The sequence below is a fragment of the Bombina bombina genome, chromosome 6, assembly GCF_027579735.1.
Source record: "Bombina bombina isolate aBomBom1 chromosome 6, aBomBom1.pri, whole genome shotgun sequence".
NCBI classification, from domain to species: domain Eukaryota; kingdom Metazoa; phylum Chordata; class Amphibia; order Anura; family Bombinatoridae; genus Bombina; species Bombina bombina.
Window position 1 is genome coordinate 863,166,033 of NC_069504.1, and position 14,838 is coordinate 863,180,870.

General features: G+C 37.8%; 1 protein-coding gene across 1 annotated transcript in view; it reads right to left on the bottom strand.

Moving 5' to 3' along the window:
• WRAP53 (WD repeat containing antisense to TP53) overlaps positions 1 to 14,838 on the bottom strand; it is a 33,717-nt gene that overhangs the window by 16,830 nt on the left and 2,049 nt on the right. The window contains exons 3-5 of the mRNA XM_053718313.1: positions 12,327 to 12,425; positions 11,564 to 11,672; positions 11,392 to 11,480 (exon numbers count right to left, since the gene is read on the bottom strand). Of these exons, the coding sequence (XP_053574288.1) occupies positions 11,392 to 11,480; positions 11,564 to 11,672; positions 12,327 to 12,425 (297 nt within the window). The remainder of the gene's footprint in view (positions 1 to 11,391; positions 11,481 to 11,563; positions 11,673 to 12,326; positions 12,426 to 14,838) is intronic.

Genomic DNA, 14,838 nt, shown 5'->3' on the forward strand with positions numbered 1-14,838 from the left:
GTATTTTATTACAATTATATTAGTTGTTTAAATATTGAAATAAATCTAAAGGTTTAGTTTCTATAAAGTAATGTTTGTACTAGTATTTATCTCTGTTAGTGCAAACAAAGCTGTGTGGAATACCTTTTAGAGTATCCACACAGCCTTGTTTGGACAGTGTCTCTTACTGCATGTTTTATATCTGTCCCTAATTGTCTTCAGCAGGGGAAACAAATAAGGGGCAACTCAAAAACAAAATAGTAGTTAAATCAAGCACTATGTGTCGGTAAACATTGCAATATACATTAAAGGGACATTATACACTCATTTTTTCTTTGCATAAATGTTTTGTAGATGATCTATTTATATAGCCCATAAAGTTGTTTTTGTTTTTTTTAAAATGTATAGTTTTGCTTATTTTTAAATAACATTGCACTGATTTTCAGTCTCCTAACCATGCCCTAAAGTTTTATGAGAATACCGTCAGCTACCTACTCCAGCTTGTTCCTGTTTGTTTAAAGGTTCTTTTCATATGCAAAAGAAGGGGGGGTTGTTTTATTTTCCACTTACAGTGGGCTTTCCAGCTACCTTTTCAACTGATCAAAACTGAGAGCTTCTAAACTTCTTAAACTGGATTTTTATATTAGTATCTGTGCATCTTATTCTTTATAGTAGTGTCTATTACATGCAGTTATATGAAAATTGGTGTATACTGTCCCTTTAATAACATTTTGTAGCTAAAGCTTGAGAAAAAAAAACATTAGTGTGGATTTAGTGCATACGTACGTAATATTAATTTATACCAGAGCCAGGGGTTTTACCACATTGCCTAACTTGCTGCCTACAGTCAGGGAGACCCTCACTGATATAGTTGTCTGATGCTGGCTGTGAACTATTTATTGTGAACAGCTGAGTTGTGATGCTGAAGTTTTATTTCCTAAAATCATAAGTGCAGCACAAAGACAAAGTAAGCAGCTAAAATCAGACAGCGCTGTCTGTCCTCTCACAAGATAATACAGAAGATTTGGCTGTGGTAGGAATGGAACATGGCAGAGGTCTTGTGATCTGCAGTTTAGAACAAAGTATGGAGATATATATATAGATTATATATATATATATATATATATATATATATATATATATATATATATATATATATATATATATATATATACACATACATATATATATATATACACATACATATATATATACACATACATATACATATATATACACATACACACGAACAGTATCTCACAAAAGTGAGTACAACACTCACATTTTTGTAAATATTTTATTATATCTTTTCATGTGACAACACTGAAGAAATTACACTTTGCTACAATGTAAAGTAGTGAGTGTACAGTCTGTATAACCGTGTTAATTTGCTGTCCCCTCAAAATAACTCACACAGCCATTAATGTCTAAACCGGGCCCAAAATGTAAATATTTTGTGTGGCCACCATTTTCCAGCACTGCCTTAACCCTCTTGGGCATGGAGTTCACCAGAGTTTCACACGTTGCCACTGGAGTCCTCTTCCACTCCTCCATGAAGACATCACGGAGCTGGTGGATGTTAGAGACCTTGTGCTCCCCCACATTCCGTTTAAGGATGCCCCACAGATGCTCAATAGGGTTTAGGTCTGGAGACATACTTGGGCAGTCCATCAGCTTTACCCTCAGCTTCTTTAGCAAGGCAGTAGTCGTCTCGGAGGTGTGTTTTGGGTTGTTATGTTGGAATACTTCCCTGCGGCCCAGTCTCCGAAGGGAGGGGGATCATGCTCTGCTTCAGTATGTCACAGTACATGTTGGCATTCATGGTTCCCTCAATGAACTGTAGCTCCCCAGTGCCGGCAGCACTTATGCAGGCCCAGACCATGACACTCCCACAACCATGCTTGATTGTAGGCAAGACACACTTGTCTTTGTACTCCTCCCCTGGTTGCTGCCACACACGCTTGACATCATCTGAACCAAATAAGTTTATCTTGGTCTCATCGGACCACAGGACATGGTTCCAGTAATCCATGTCCTTAGTCTGCTTGTCTTTAGCAAACTGCTTGCAGGCTTTCTTGGGCATCATCTTTAGAAGCGACTTCCTTCTGGGACGACAGCCATGCAGATCAATTAGATGCAGTGTGCAGCGTATGGTCTGAGTACTGACAGGCTGACCCCCCACCCCTTCAAACTCTGCAGCAGTGCTGGCAGCACTCATACGTCTATTTCCCAAAGACAACCACTGGATATGACGCTGTGCATGTGCACTCAACTTCTTTGGTCGACCATGGCGAGGCCTGTTCTGAGAGGAAACTGTCTTGCCCACTGTGCTGCAGCTCAGTTTTAGGGTCTTGGCAATCTTCTTATAGCCTAGGCCATCTTTATGTAGAGCAACAATTCATTTTCAGATCCTCAGAGAGTTCTTTGCCATGAGGTGCCATGTTGAACTTCCAGTGACTAGTATGAGAGAGTGTGAGAGCGATAACACCAAATTTAACACACCTGCTCCCCATTCACACCTGAGACCTTGTAACACTAACGAGTCACATGACGCCAGGGAGGGAAAATGGCTAATTGGGCCCAATTTAGACATTTCCACTTAGGGGTGTAGTCATTTTTGTTGCCAATGGTTTGGACATTAATGGCTGTGTGTTGAGCTATTTTGAGGGGACAGCAAATTTACACTGTTATACAGGCTGTACACTCACTACTTTACATTGTAGCAAAGAGTCACATGAAAAGTTATAATAAAATATTTACAAAAATGTGAGGGTGTAGTCACTTTTGTGAGAGAGTGTGTGTGTGTGTGTAATATATAAAATGAAGTAACCCATTGGTTACGAAACGCGTTAGGCTCCGCCCCCCGCCACACCTGCACGCTTTTAGTGCACAACATACACAGAGCTGCATAAGGTAATCGGTTGCTGGGCCATGAAATCAGCATGATTAGCTCCGATTTATACCTTTGGTGCTCCTTATTTGTATATTTGTATATCTGTGATACTGTCAACTTTTAACGTTTTTACGTTTGTGGAGCAATTTAGTGCATGCACTTGGAAACAGACCTTTTGTACAAGGATCTAGCTACCTGTCAGCACTACGGCTCACTACCATTGTGTATATACATGTTTGTTTAATTTTACAATTGTATACTTGCATCCTAATCACACAAGGGTGTCTGTTTTATACTATTTAAAATAAATATATGGTTTTATAATCTCTGTTATATTATAATGTATTGTGTGGTCAATTGAGATATATAGACTATACACACACCTCTATACATATAATATCCCCTTACTCCCTATACCACTGACAACGGACAACGGTGACCCACTGAAGATACACCCAACATTGGAGGATCGTGGACACAGGAGAAGGGAGCAGAGGAACAGAGTATAACCATATAAGTGCACTTCTAGTACCTCACTACTTGAGGGTACACCAGGTGAGCACGGATAATTCCCCCACTGTTTGCTATTTATGTTACTTCTGTGAACGTATTACACGAAGTGTGCCCCTGTCTCCTTCTATACTTTTCCATATATATATATATATATATATATATATATATATATATATATATATATATATATATATATATATATATATATATATATCCAACCCTACACCAGTCACTAGTTTGGCACAGAAAGGGTTAACAGACCCTTTCCACTTTAATCTGTCACAGTCTAGCCACTCTCTAGTCTGTCCTAGACTTAGAAAAAAATGCCCAAACTCCCCTTTAATGCCACCCACAATAAACTATCTCTAAGCTGCCACCACTTAAGATTTTATGGGAAATCTAAAGACAACCCAGACTGCCAAATTAAATTCCAGAATACAATTTAGCAAAAAATAACCCAAAATCAAAGTATAAATACTACCAAGTCTCTTTCAGTAACGTGGTTCAAATATTGGACAAAGGCAAAATCTTAATAAGTGAATATTTATTATGCGAAAAATTATGCACAGCGCATTATTAATAAAAAGATAAATAGAATTATGCACAAGCAAACAGTTTTAAAATAAAAAAAGGAGAAATAACAGAAAACCTTATATACTTTCCTAGCTTAGGTATCTGCGCCAGGGAGATTGCCTGGAAAAGAGTAGTATACAGCCTCCCAGGTAGAACAACTTTAAATTGTTAGACACACAAGTTTATACCGGTTTCTCTGATATCAAATTGCTTGACCCAACCTTCTTACAGAGGGGCAAGAAATATTCACTCCCCTCTTTTGCCATAAATATCCACTCCCCTCTTTTTACGACAGGTCATAAAGTTCAGAGTCTTTGGCTTAAATTATAGAACACCTTATAACTTCTGAAATGCATATTCAGCGCATAAACCTATATAACCAATTTCCCAGTGACATCATGAGAATTAGTTTGGTACCAAATATGACATGGTTGTCATATTTTCATCATCTAGTTTCATAATATGGTTAATAGCTTGTCTCAAATTGTACTAGTGTCCTCTGATTGACCTTATCTACCTCTGGGTAGAGGCACTGCTTTTTGTCTTTTGTGCTGACATTTTTACTTGCTTGATGCATCAATAGATACACAATAACATTTTGTCAAGTGGAACTTAGAAACTATTTATGAGGGGTTCTGGCTTATCTAAGAGAAAACACAGCAACACAAAAACACAGCAACACATTTATTCTTGTAAAAACAAATGTTTTTAGCACACAAGTTAAAGAAAATTAACCCCTTAGCATCTAAATCATGAGGTATTCAGGACAACTATTATCAATTTTTCTTCGTTCTCTTGGTATCTTTATTTGAAAAAGCAAGAATGTAAGCTTAGGAGCCGGCCCATTTTTGGTTCAGAACCTGGGTAGCAACTGCTGATTGGTGTCTAAATGTAGCCACCAATCAGCAAATGCTACCCAGGTGCTAAACCAAAAATGGGCTGGCTCCTAAGCGTACATTTGTGCTTTTTCAAATAAAGATTACAAGAGAACAAAGAAAAAAATTATAATAGGAGTTGTCCTGAATACCTCATAATAATAAGGGGTAGATTTATTAAAGGTCGAGCGGAGCGAATCATGTCCGATCAACCTCTCCCTAAATGCCGAGAGCATACGACTCCTGCACACTCACGGCCAATCGGTCGCTAGCAGGGGGTGGCAATCATCCTGATCGTATCCGGATGATTTAAGTATCGTATCGGGATGATTTAAGTGTAATTGCATGAACCAGCAACACCTCCAGCGGGCGCTACAGCCAATCACAAAGTATCTGCAAAACTGCCTGCCATGGTAATAATGCTGAGCCGTTTCCTAATTTCCATACGCCTAGCAGAAAATCATCAAGCTTCTACATACACAAAGCTGGAGTTGAAAATTTAGTATTTCACATACTACTCTGTGAAATATAATTCTGTCTGAGATCAATTCACAGAGCAGTGTGAGAAATTTAATTTTCACATACGGTGTATGCAGAAGCTTACTACTTTATTGCTGTGTCAGGGCTGTCTGGTTTAAGCTAATATTTTATGTTTTATTTTTTTTATTACCGGTTATTTGTAGAGCGCCAACAGATTCTGCAGCGCTATAAACAAAGGGGGAGTACAGCAAAACAATTATAGGGATCAAATGGGTAGAGGGCCCTGCCAAGAGTTGCACTGTTTTAGTCAGCTCTTAAGAAGGTGATCTACAAACAGCTGGACTCTTAGGCTTACATGCTAAGGGGGTTCAGGGGATAGCAATGGAGGAGAGGAACTGGAATTAGGAAAGGTTAATGTAGGTTGTATGCATCCCTGAACAGTAGAGTCTTTAGGGAGCACTTGAAGCTTTTAAAACTAGAAGAGAGTCTTGTGGAGCGAGGCAGAGAGTAACACAAGATGGGAGCCAGTCTGGAGAAGTCCTGTAAACGGGAGTGTGATGAGGTGACAAGAGAGGAGGAGAGTAGGAGGTCATGAGTAGAGCGAAGTGGACGGGAGGGAGAGTATCTGGAGACAAGATCTGAGATGTAGGGGGGAGCAGTGCAGTTGAGGGCTTTGTATGTCAGAATGAGAATTTTGTGTTTGATATTAGAGGCAAGAGGAAGCCAATGAAGGGATTGGCAGAGAGGTGCAGCAGATGAAGAGCGACGTGTAAGGAAGATGAGCCTGGCAAAGGCATTCATTATGGATTGTAAAGGAGCTAGGCGGCAGCTGGGGAGACCAGAGGGGACAGAGTTGCAGTAATCGAGGCGGGAAAGAATGAGAGTGGATTAAAATCTTAGTTGTGTCTTGTGTAAGGAAGTGTCTAATTTTAGAGATGTTTTTAAAGGGACAGTATACACTCATTTTCATATAGCTGCATGTAATAGACACTACTATAAAGAATAAGATGCACAGATACTGATATAAAAATCCAGTATAAAATGGTTTAAAAACTTACGTAGAAGCTCTCAGTTTACCTCTGTTGAAAAGATAGCTGGAAAGCCCACAAATGGGAAATAAGACACTCCCCCTTCTTTTGCATATGAAAAGACCCTTTACACAAACAGGAGCAAGCTGGAGTAGGTAGCTGACGGTATTCACATAAAACTTTGGGGCTAGGTTAGGAGTCTGAAAATCAGAGCAATGTTATTTAAAAATAAGCAAAACTATACATTTAAAAAAAAAAAAAGAACTTTATTGGCTATATAAATAGATCTTCTACAAAACATTTATGCAAAGAAAAAATGAGTGTATAATGGCCCTTTAAGGTGGAAGCAGCAGGCTTTAGCCAAGGACTGAATGTGAGGAGTGAAAGGAAGAACTGAGTCAAATGTGACCCCGAGACATCGGGCGTGCGGGGTAGGGGTAATGATGGAGCTGTCGACAGTTATAGAGAGAGATTGGGGGTGGAGAGTTTTGAGGAAGGGGGGAAAATAAGGTGCTGCTCTTACGAGTTTAGGAACCCCAGCTCAACTGTTCACATTACATAGATCACAGCCACTATCAGACAACCATGTCGGCCAGTGACTACCTGGTAGCTAGTTAGGGAGTGATTAAACACCTAGTTCTGCTAGAAGTGAATATTACATACATATGCATAAAGCACAGAATACACAACAAGGTTTTACTCAGTTATAGAAGCTTTAGCTGCAAAATATGTAATTAATGCATACTTTACCACATGCGATGCTTGCTTTAAAGGGACACTCAATAAAAAATAAACTTTCATTATTCAGATAGAGCATGCAATTTTAAACAACTTTTTAATTTACTTCCATTAACCCCTTAACGACCGAGGACGTGCAGGGTACGTCCTAAAAAAAAGGCAGTTAACGCCTGAGGACGTACCCTGCACGTCCTCGGTGTGGAAAGCAGCTGGAAGCGAACCTGCTCGCTTCCAGCTGCTTTCCGGTTATTGCAGTGATGCCTCGATATGGAGGCATCCTGCAATAACGCTAGATGGCCATCCGATGCAGAGAGAGCCACTCCGTGGCCCTCTCTGCACCGGACATCGATGGCCGGTATCATTGGTGGGTGGGAGCCGACTTGGGAGGCGGGTGGGCGGCCATCGATGGGCCGGGTAATGTAGAGGGGGGCGGGATCGGGGGCAGGGCCGATGGGGGCGCACACGTGCACGGGGGGGGGGGGGGGGGGGGCGGCGGCGGGCGGGCGCGTGCACGGGGCGGGAGGGAACGCTACACTACAGAAAATCAAAGTTTGAAAAGTTTGAGAAAGGGGTATCTGAATTAAAAAATATGTAAATCGAATGTATCTAGGAGGGGGTGGGGGGTTGGTCTTTGGTGGGGCAGGGAGCTACACTACAGAAAAGGGGAAAAATGAAAAAAATATAAGCAATTTTATTCTAAACTGGGTACTGGCAGACAGCTGCCAGTACCCAAGATGGCGGCCATTAAGACAGAGGGGGAGAATTAGAGAGCTGTTTGGTGGGGGATCAGTCAGGTTGGGGGCTAAAGGGGGGTCCTACAGAGCAGCATATGTAAATATGCCTTTTCTTTTAAAAAAAAAAAACCCAAATATAGCTTTTATTTTAGTACTGGCAGAGTTTCTGCCAGTACTTAAGATGGCGGGGACAATTGTGGGGTGGGGGAGGGAAGAGAGCTGTTTGGGAGGGATCAGGGGGTCTGATGTTTCAGGTGGGAGGCTAAGCTCTACACTAAAGCTAAAATTAACCCTGCAAGCTCCCTACAAGCTACCTAATTAACCCCTTCACTGCTAGCCATAATACGTGTGATGCGCATTTAGCGGCCTAAGTACCAAAAAGCAACGCCAAAGCCATATGTGTCTGCTATTTCTGAACAAAGGGGATCACAGAGAAAAATTTACAACCATTTATGCCATAATTGCACAAGCTGTTTGTAAATAATTTCAGTGAGAAACAAAAAGTTTGTGAAAAAGGGAACTTTTTTTTTTTATTTGATCGCATTTGGCGGTGAAATGGTGGCATGAAATATACCAAAATGGGCCTAGATCAATACTTTGGGTTGTCTGCTACACTAGACTAAAGCTAAAATTAACCCTACAAGCTCCCTAATTAACCCCTGCACTGCTGGGCATAATACACGTGTGGTGCGCAGCGGCATTTAGCGGCCTTCTAATTACCAAAAAGCAATGCCAAAGCCATATATGTCTGCTATTTTTGAACAAAGGGGATCCCAGAGAAAATTTTACAACCATTTATGCCATAATTGCACAAGCTGTTTGTAAATAATTTCAGTGAGAAACAGAAAGTTTGTGAAAAAGTGAACGATTTTTTGTATTTGATCGCATTTGGCGGTGAAATGGTGGCATGAAATATACCAAAATGGGCCTAGATCAATACTTTGGGTTGTCTTCTAAAAAAAAATATATACATGTCAAGGGATATTCAGGGATTCCTGAAAGATATCAGTGTCCCAATGTAACTAGCGCTAATCTTGAATAAAATGGTTTGGAAATAGCAAAGTGCTACTTGTATTTATGGCCCTATAACTTGTAAAAAAAGCAAAGAACATGTAAATATTGGGTATTTCTAAACTCAGGACAAAATTTAGAAAATATTTAGCATGGGTGTTTTTTGGTGGTTGTAGATGTGTAACAGATTTTGGGGGTCAAAGTTAGAAAAAGTGTGTTTTTTCCACTTTTTTCTCATATTTTATAATTTTTTTTATAATAAATTATAAGATATGATGAAAATAATGGTATCTTTGGAAAGTCCATTTAATGGCGAGAAAAACGGTATATAATATATGTGGGTACAGTAAATGAGCAAGAGGAAAATTACAGCTAAACACAAACACCGCAAAAATGTAAAAATAGCCTTGGTCCCAAACGGACAGAAAATGGAAAAGTGCTCTGGTCACTAAGGGGTTAACAAAAGTTGCAGTCTTTTTATATCTAAACTTTTTGAGTCACCAGCTCCTACTGAGCATGTGCAAGAATAAGTGTGTATGCATTTGTGATTGGCTGATGGCTGTCACATGGTACAGGGGGAGTGGAAAAATATATAACTTTTAAAATTGTCAGAAAAAAAAATCTACTACTCATTTGAAGTTCAGACTAAGTGCTATTGCATTGTCTTGTTATCTTGCATTTGTTGATTATGCAAATCTACAGTGTTGACTGGTCCTTTAACTACTACACTTTTGTTTTTGAGTAGACGGTCCCTTTAAGTTAAAGGACCACTAAATGCAGTAGTCACATAATTAACAAGTGCATATTAAAAATACAATGCAATAACACCTACTCTGAATTTGAAATAAGCAGTAGATTTTTTTTCTGGCAAATTATTTTTTTTCCCATTTTCTTGCCCCCTGTATCATGTGACAGACATCAGCCAATCACAGACTAGTATACGTATACCCTGTGAGCTTGTGCACATGCTCAGTAGGATCTTGCTCCCCAGAAAGTGTGCTTTTAAAAAAGACTGTGCAAAAATTTGATAATGGAAATAAATTGGATGTCTTAAACCTGCATGCTCTTTATGAGTCATACAAGTTTATTTTGACTTGAGTGTAATATTAGCAATCAAAGTAAAAGATGGGGACTTTAATTCATAAAACGCTTTGTAAACACTTTTTTTTTTTATAATTATAATTTAAATGTCTTGATATATTCCACCATTATTCCACCCATAACGGATACTCTAGATCTTACTTCAGTGATAATTCAGGCTGTAGCCAATCATATTATGCCCCCTTTGGCGTCCAGCAAAGGGGGTGCGATACGATTGGCTACAGCAACAATTTTCAGGGTTTAATTACAGGGAAAGTGGACATCAACTCATAAGAACACAGCATAATTTTATATCTCACAGATTTTCGTTTACCTAAGTATTTTGAAGGGTTTGCCACCAATTTACCATACATATAGATCCAATATATTTCTTGTCAGTGTGAGAATATATTGAAGATAACTGTTATTTTTGCATATACTGTACTTTAAGAATTTACATACAGGCAGCAGAGTTTCTCAGTCTTAAAGGGACAGTCTACTCCAAAAGTGTTATTGTTTATAAAGATAGATAATCCCTTTATTACCCATTCCCCAATTTTGCATAACCAACATCTCAGGGTTATTTACAGACATGAATTTTAGACAATTAGTGCTGACTCAAGAATAACTCCATGGGAGTGAGCACTCATGAACTAGCCCTCTCTGAATGAGAATTGCTATAAAAAATGCATAAATTAAGGAGGTGGCCTGTATATTAACATAAAACAATGTTGATTGTGCAAAGCTGGAGAATAGGTAGTAAAGGCATTATCTATTTTTTTTTAAACAATAAAAATGTTGGTGTGTAGGCTGTCCCTTTAAAGAAACACTAAAGACAAAATTAAACTATCAAGATTCAAATAAAGCATGCAAGCTTTAAGTGACTTTCTAATTAACTTCCATGGTCAAATTGTATTCAGGCTTTTTATATGCACACATATTAGTTTACAATTGGTTAATGGCTGTCACATGATTTGGGGGGGGCAGCAAATTGAAGTAGATTTTGAAAGTTGTCAGAAAACACTGAACCCAAGTTTTTTCTTTTGTGATTCAGATAGAGCATGCAATATTAAGCAACTTTCTAATTTACTCCTATTATCAATTTTTCTTTGTTCTCTTGCTATCTTTATTTGAAAAAGAAGGTATCTAAACTTTTTTTGGTTCAGTACTGTGGACAGCACTTTTTTTATTGGTAGATGAATTTATCCACCAATCAGCAAGGACAACCCAGGTTGTTCACCAAAAATGGGCCGGCATCTAAACTTACATTCTTGGATTTTAAATAACGATACCAAGAGAATGAAGACAATTTGATAATAGGAGTAAATTAGAAAGTTGCTTAAAATTTCATGCTCTATCTGAATCACTAAAGGAAAAAATTGGGTTCAGTGTCCCTTTAACATTCAGAGTAAGTGTCAATACATTGTTTTTTTCTTATAGTGTCGTCCATTAAAGGTTCTGAACAGTAAAGCAGTTGTAACACTTACAAGCAGGTGGTGGAGTCAGAGGAATTCATAAGCGGATACCAGCAGTAATCATATATAGTTTCACCCTCAGTCATTCGTAAGACAGGTTTCTGAAAAATAGATAAAAGAGACAAGATACAATGTAACACAGGGATACAATTAAATATGGACAGAAAAAAAAAGCTCCTCATACCATTTCTTCCAGTATATCCCAGTTATCTGTATACAGCTCCGGAGGTAGGTTATAGATCCGTAGGATGTTATCGTCACTATTGGTCATTATACAAGAACCATCAGGAGCCCTAAGGGAAGGATACAGCCCTGTAAATTTCAGCAATTATTCAGAATTACAGGATCTGGATGTTCATAACCAGTTTAATGCTTACGTAGATGAGGTAGTACAGTAAACTGTGATTTAATTTTTGTCCATTAGCAAGATCAATCTCCTCTCTTCTACAATGCAAAAACTAAACAATATAATACTTACATGTGTGTGTGTGTGTGTGTGTGTGGGGGGGGGGTGACACAAGGCTACCTCCCTCTCAATTTTGTTCTTGAAGTACTGAGGTCAATAATTTGAGGATGAACTGCTCTGACATAATATTTATTGGCTTGTAGACCATTGGTTCTATTTTTGAAAGAGAAGTGTTCCACCATTTAAATAGAAGTTTCATGTCGCTCTACCTTTTATGTGATCCACATAACGGCCATCTGTCAACAGCAGCTAGTCTCGTTTTCTTAGGTGCTTGTTGTGGTTGACAGATCCTAGTTTATCTGATTAAATAGATATTTGGCACTAGCCTAAAGTATTATTCTGATTCATGACCATAATTGATATGAAAAACAATTTTATTAAAAATAACTATTATAAAAGGAAGGTTTACATTTACAATATACATACGGACTGTGCCTGGCTCCTAGATTATGAACCAATTTGTCAAACTAAAGAATCTTACCACTTGCATCCCTTAAGGAAGTTTTCAGACGTTCCTGAATATTCATTCCAGGAACCTGCAAGGGACCAAGGTGGGTGGGAGAAATCGTACGCTGAGGAACTATGAAAGGAAACAAACAGAATGTATCATTACAGAGGTTTTATTTTAGGGATATTTGCTTTTATATAAGAATTAGTTTTATACCAAATACCATATATACTGTAGTATATAAATAATATATAACATTATATACTATAGCTATTGCACTACTTTATCATGTGTTTATGCAGATTAAACCCTGTAAGACTGTTTCTTTATCAGCTCTTTTATAACTGTCCCTATCCAACCTCAGCAGGGGAGATAAGTTAAAAACATGCTTTAAACAGGATAACAATGTGACAATTATTGTACAGATAATAAACCTTTACACTTATTTCTGCAATATTTAAACAATCTTATTGTAAAAAAAAAATACATTTACATATTATTCTCAGGCTAATTTTTGCTTTTAATACATAAATTGGTTGTACAATATATTTAGAAGTTAGATCCTAATAGCTTAGGCTCTTCCTCCTGACGCAATCAGGTGATAGTCCAAATATAATCCGTGAAGACAAAAGACAGTGCGGGAGCAGCACAGCATCTCAAAAGGCTGTAATATTCACCCCAAATATACGATATGATGCACCTATAATTTTGGTGTAATAATTCGAACCTCAGAGCAGCGCAGTAAGCACATGTATCTTGTCCTTGATCAACCCATAATAATGCCACAGTATTCACAAATGTATATTTATTAAAAGACAAATCCATCATAACATACCATAAACAGCAAAGTAGAAACTGTGACCACCAACATAAGATCATTTATAAATTTTACAAAGCGTTTCTAAGCCTAAAATGTATCCGGCCATTTCTACCTGCAAAATAACGTATATGGTGTACAAAGGAATTAATAAACTGACCAAAGACACTGTGGGACTGATTTGTTTGACTCGTCTGAATGCACTTGTATAACAAACAGATCGAGCACTTATTTAGTGTCTAAAGGGATATAAAAGCGCAAAAAGAAAGGGGATATTATTATTGCACCATTGCTTGTATATGACTGTTTAACCTGGCAAAGGGATTAAACACAACATTTAAAGTCAGCTCCAGAGCAGCAATGCACTAATATTTGCTAGTGGAAAACATCTGGCCAATAAAAAGAGACAAATGTGTGTAGCCAGCAATCACCAGCTAGCATTGCTGCTGCAGAGGATATGTACATATTGTTTTCAACAAATGATTTAAAAGGACCTTTCAATTATATGCTCTGTCTGAAACATGCAACTTTAATTTTGAATTTTTCTTTCCCTTTAAAAGGGACAGTCTAGTCAAAATTAAATTTTCATGATTCAGATAGGGCATACAATTTTAAACATCTTTCCAATTTAGTTTTATCATCAAATTTGCTATGTTCTCTTGGTAATTTTTGTTGAGAGCTAAACCTAGGTAGGCTCATATGCTGATTTCTAATATCCTGAAGGCTGCCTCATGTCATTTTGACAGTTTTTTCACAGGTAATATTGTGCTCACACCTGTGGAGTTATTTATAAGTCAGCACTGATTGGCTAATATGCAAGTCTGTCAAAAGAACTAAGCTAAGGGGGTAGTCTGTAGAGGCTTAGATAAAAGGTAATCAAAATGGGTAAAAAGTATATTAATATAACTGTTGGTTATGCAAAACTGGGGAAGGTTAATAAAAAAAAAATAGATAATCCCTTTAACAATAAAAATTCTGGAGTAGACTGTCTCTTTAATGTTTGGCTGCTGTGGACATTATACGGTCTGCACAAAGTTTAAAAAAAATGAATTCAAATGTTGTGGAACTTGAAGTCAAAGCTAGCATTTAATTTATTTCCTTGTAAAAATGATCAATTGCTTAATCCTTCAAGGGACAGAAGCGCCTTGAGATTTTACAATATAGTTTCACTATGTATTTTGCTTCCTTTTCACACATTTTCAAATTCTTAGAGATGGAAATACACATTGCAGACTGCTCAAGGTGAACCCTGCTACATATATTTCTTTAATTGGCTTTAATAGAGAACTGAAAAACAATGCACGTTATGCTAAGATAATGACCATGGCTAGCCATGTTGTCCACAGACTCAACCCCTGGATGGCTCCTCCAAATAATGCAAGTGGTGGCTGGAGGTTAGTTAAATATAAATTAAAAAAATACAGCAAACAAGGTGTTAATTTGTTTAGACTTGATATGTTAAAAAAGCCTCATAAAATGATAGCTTGAGTACAACTCTCAAACACTTTTGCCACTTCCAGAGTAATGTGGATAATAAAAAATACAATACACCAATCTCTTTTGTAAAGTCAAATAGTGAAAGATAAAAATGAGATCAGCTTGTATAAAGAATAGGAAACAAAACAATTCAAAACAAAGAATGAACATCCAAAGGGTTTTTAAACCTTTGTAAATGGATTTTTAATGTAAACAAAAGCAAAAAAATGACACTGCTGAAGGGACACATAA